Source organism: Rutilus rutilus, assembly GCF_951802725.1.
Source record: "Rutilus rutilus genome assembly, chromosome: 6".
NCBI classification, from domain to species: Eukaryota; Metazoa; Chordata; class Actinopteri; order Cypriniformes; family Leuciscidae; genus Rutilus; species Rutilus rutilus.
Window position 1 is genome coordinate 39,183,271 of NC_140214.1, and position 3,315 is coordinate 39,186,585.

Sequence of the window (3,315 nt, forward strand, 5' to 3'; positions counted from 1 at the left end):
CATCAGCAGAAGTCAGTTTCAAGACTGACTCACACAGGAGTTTGTAGGCCGCTCCTCTACAGTTACACAGATCACAGCAGTTATACCCTTCACCAAGGTCTAAGCTACGTCCTTACTTCAGGTTGCAGTTTCTGATTGGCTAAGAAATAGATAAACATAGTAATTTTCCACACATATACAGATAGACTGAAGCATATCTCCATCGATTATGCAGCTGACACTCGGACCCTGAAGTCAGGCACGTCAGGTCGCAGATTTGGATTGCCAGCATGTCCCGAACAACAACTCAGTCAATCTCCAATAATGACACTTGTTACCCTGTAACCAAGAAGACTAACACACACACCAACATACAGCTTTTCCAAGGTTGGATTTGGCCAGGCTCTAAATATAAACAGGAGAGTCCTGTCAAAACGTCAAGATAAAACGTTCTTTCTCTTAAGGAGAGGACACTTTAATATGACACAGTAAAGGTAAAGCTTTAACAAATAAATGGTCTCTTAAACTTTTGGTTCCAATGACTCTTATATGTTTTAACACTTTCTCAACCAAAACATCTTTCCATAATTAATTTCTGGAAGCCGGGCTAAATGAGCAAGCACTCTAACTGCATTCCTGACATCAGCTTCAGTCAGATATTTAAATGCAGACATTAGAGAATACATGAAAATAACATTTCAGTAATCACACTGGGAACTTCTATAACTAAGTAAAATCCCACAAGCCTAGAGAAGCCATTCATCTCATTTGATATTTAGAAAATATTGATTAATACCTTGATTATAATCACTCATTAGATATACATTGAAGCAGCAGTGCATTCCAAAATCCACCTCTTCAATACATAACTTTATGGATTGTAAAATGATGTCTTTGTCTGTGTAGATTTCTTAAGTTAAAATCTTATGTAAATTGCTGCATTGGAAGCTCATATGAAATGTCTTACATGTGTTTACAAAGATGTAATTGGATAAACAGATGTATTTAAATCAGCAAGGCAGAGGTAGCTGGCTAGCTTGTTTGGCTAATGTAATGCTAACCTAAACCTTACCTTCAACATAGGTGATTTAGTTGCTGTGCCCTTTCAGATCATGAGTTTCGAGTAATTATTTTATTACAGACGTTCATCACACTTTTTAAAAAAATGCAAAGATTTTCTTTAATTCTTTATTACATTCTATAGTAACTTTTCCTTTATGCAAATAAATGTCATGTGGTAGTTTCAATGCAGTAATTTTATGTTAAAGAAGTACATATGTTCAGTTCCTTAAACCTAATAACAGCAGAGCAACAAACAAGCTTTATTCAGATTGTGTATCATATTGAGTTTGTTTGATGGTCTTTGCTGTAGAATCTGAAGTTCAGCTGGACTCAGTGAAACAGGAAGTAGAAGAGCAGAGGAGACACGAGCAAGAGGAAGCTTCCCTTATACACTCCATCTAATCAAGACAGGAAGGAAATGAGTACTATTAACACTCCACTACTAATACTTACAATGATAATAATGATAATAATAGTTATGAAAACTGCATGTTCATTGTTGATCAATGTCTCACAGTTTTTTTAAAAACAATAAAACTCTGAAAGTCCTAGACTAATTCATAAGCTTCTCCTTTTCATGCTGCTATAGCTTTACACTATTTTTGACAACTTTAGATATTGTGCTGCTTATTAACAATCACTTTCCTCATTTTAAGTTACTGTGGATGAAATCAAACTGCTAGCGCATGATCAAACAAAGGCCAATACCTGCTGCATTGCAAAGATCAGTGTTACAGCAGCTCTTAGTCACTGTCCCTCCAGTTAATGGCGTTCCAGTCGCTGGTACACATTCAGGTGCGCACCCTTTAGTTGTGACGACCACCTTAGAGGAACCTGTAAAAAAGACATAAATGTCCATATAATAAAATAATAAAACAATTCCAACTATACTTTCTCTCTAGCGGTATTACTTATACAGCAGATTTCCACATTATACTGGACTTGCCGATGGATTGTTCCACCGTAGTGCTTGAACATTTAGAAACTCCAGCTGCACATGTCTCCACTTTTGCTTCACAGGAGTCCGTCAAATCGGAACTTTTCGGAGTTATGCAGGAGTAACACTTGAGAGAATAACCTTACAGACAGAGAGAGACATTGAGTTAGCACTCTGCAGTATGATTAACAAATAATACATTTCAATACTCACACACCTCCAGTGAGAGAAATGAAAAGAAGAACGATGGAGACCTGCAGATTCATCCTGTGTCAGGAACTGAGTGACTATACAGAAAGAATGCTTCAGTTTCTTTTATGTCTGTTCAGAAAGGGTTGGGTTTAGGACTCTTTGGGCAGAAGGAAATGTGAAACTTAAACAGGTTGTGGCTCATTTGGAGAATCGCTTTGTCTCCCTCCCAGTACTTCTCCAGAAGCATTTAGATGATTACGCAATTAATTATTCCTTGGATTATTCATAGTAATCCATGCTGCTCTTTGTTAACATATCTCAAATATTGTCTCACACACATGCTCACGCAGATTTCTAACATTGAGGATATCGTTTGAGATAAATCAATTATACTGTCTGCAACAAGAAATTATTTTCTTTGGTTAACTGTTTTGGCAAACCCATTCTACAGATCCTACACTCCAAAAATACCTGGGTTAAAAACATCCCATTTGGCAACCCAGCACTAGCTGGGTAAATATTGGACATAACAAATGCTGGGTTAAAATAACCCAGCAAGTTGAGTTAAACATTTTAACCCAGCAGGGTTGGGTTGCACAATTTAACCCAAATTCTGCTCACACTGACTAAATGCTGGGCTAATTTGAACTCATTATTTAGGCTATAGAAATTATTGAAGTGGGGAAATATACTGTATATCGGTAATTTAGGAAGTGAATGGAAATTAAACAGTCTAAATCAAATAATAGTATTTAAAGGCAAGTACATTAAAAGCATAATTGCTGGGCTGTGCTGGGTTTTTTTTTTTTTACCCAGAGCGCTGGGTTCTGTCTATTGGGTCATTTTGTTGGGTTATTTTCAAGTTTTGTGTAACCCAATGCTGGGTTAAATTTCAGTAGAAATGATTTACCCCTTCATAAACTACACAGCTGGGTAGTAACCAACTGCTGGTGGTTTGCCAAACTGGAATAAACTGGACTGGTTACAGTCATTTTGTCTTCTGTCCTGAGGGAACATTTGTTTTCATTCATCATGTGTTCCTTTGTTTGATTTTCCCACCACTCATCAGTTGCCATGGACACTCATCAGATCATCACAGTTACCAATGTAGCAATGTAAACAAATAGATCTATTGAGTACTCCTG

At 37.0% G+C, this 3,315-nt stretch overlaps 1 protein-coding gene across 1 annotated transcript; it reads right to left on the minus strand.

Annotated features, from left to right (window-relative positions):
* Positions 1-1,097: 1,097 nt before the first annotated feature.
* LOC311292925 (uncharacterized protein) lies at positions 1,098-2,260 on the minus strand. Its single transcript, XM_084412759.1, has 4 exons — positions 2,196-2,260; positions 1,988-2,119; positions 1,750-1,875; positions 1,098-1,439 (listed from the first exon to the last, which is right to left on the minus strand). Exons 1-4 carry the CDS (start codon positions 2,242-2,244, stop codon positions 1,372-1,374), a joined length of 375 nt encoding a protein of 124 aa, XP_084268885.1. The 5' UTR covers positions 2,245-2,260; the 3' UTR covers positions 1,098-1,371.
* Positions 2,261-3,315: the final 1,055 nt, after the last annotated feature.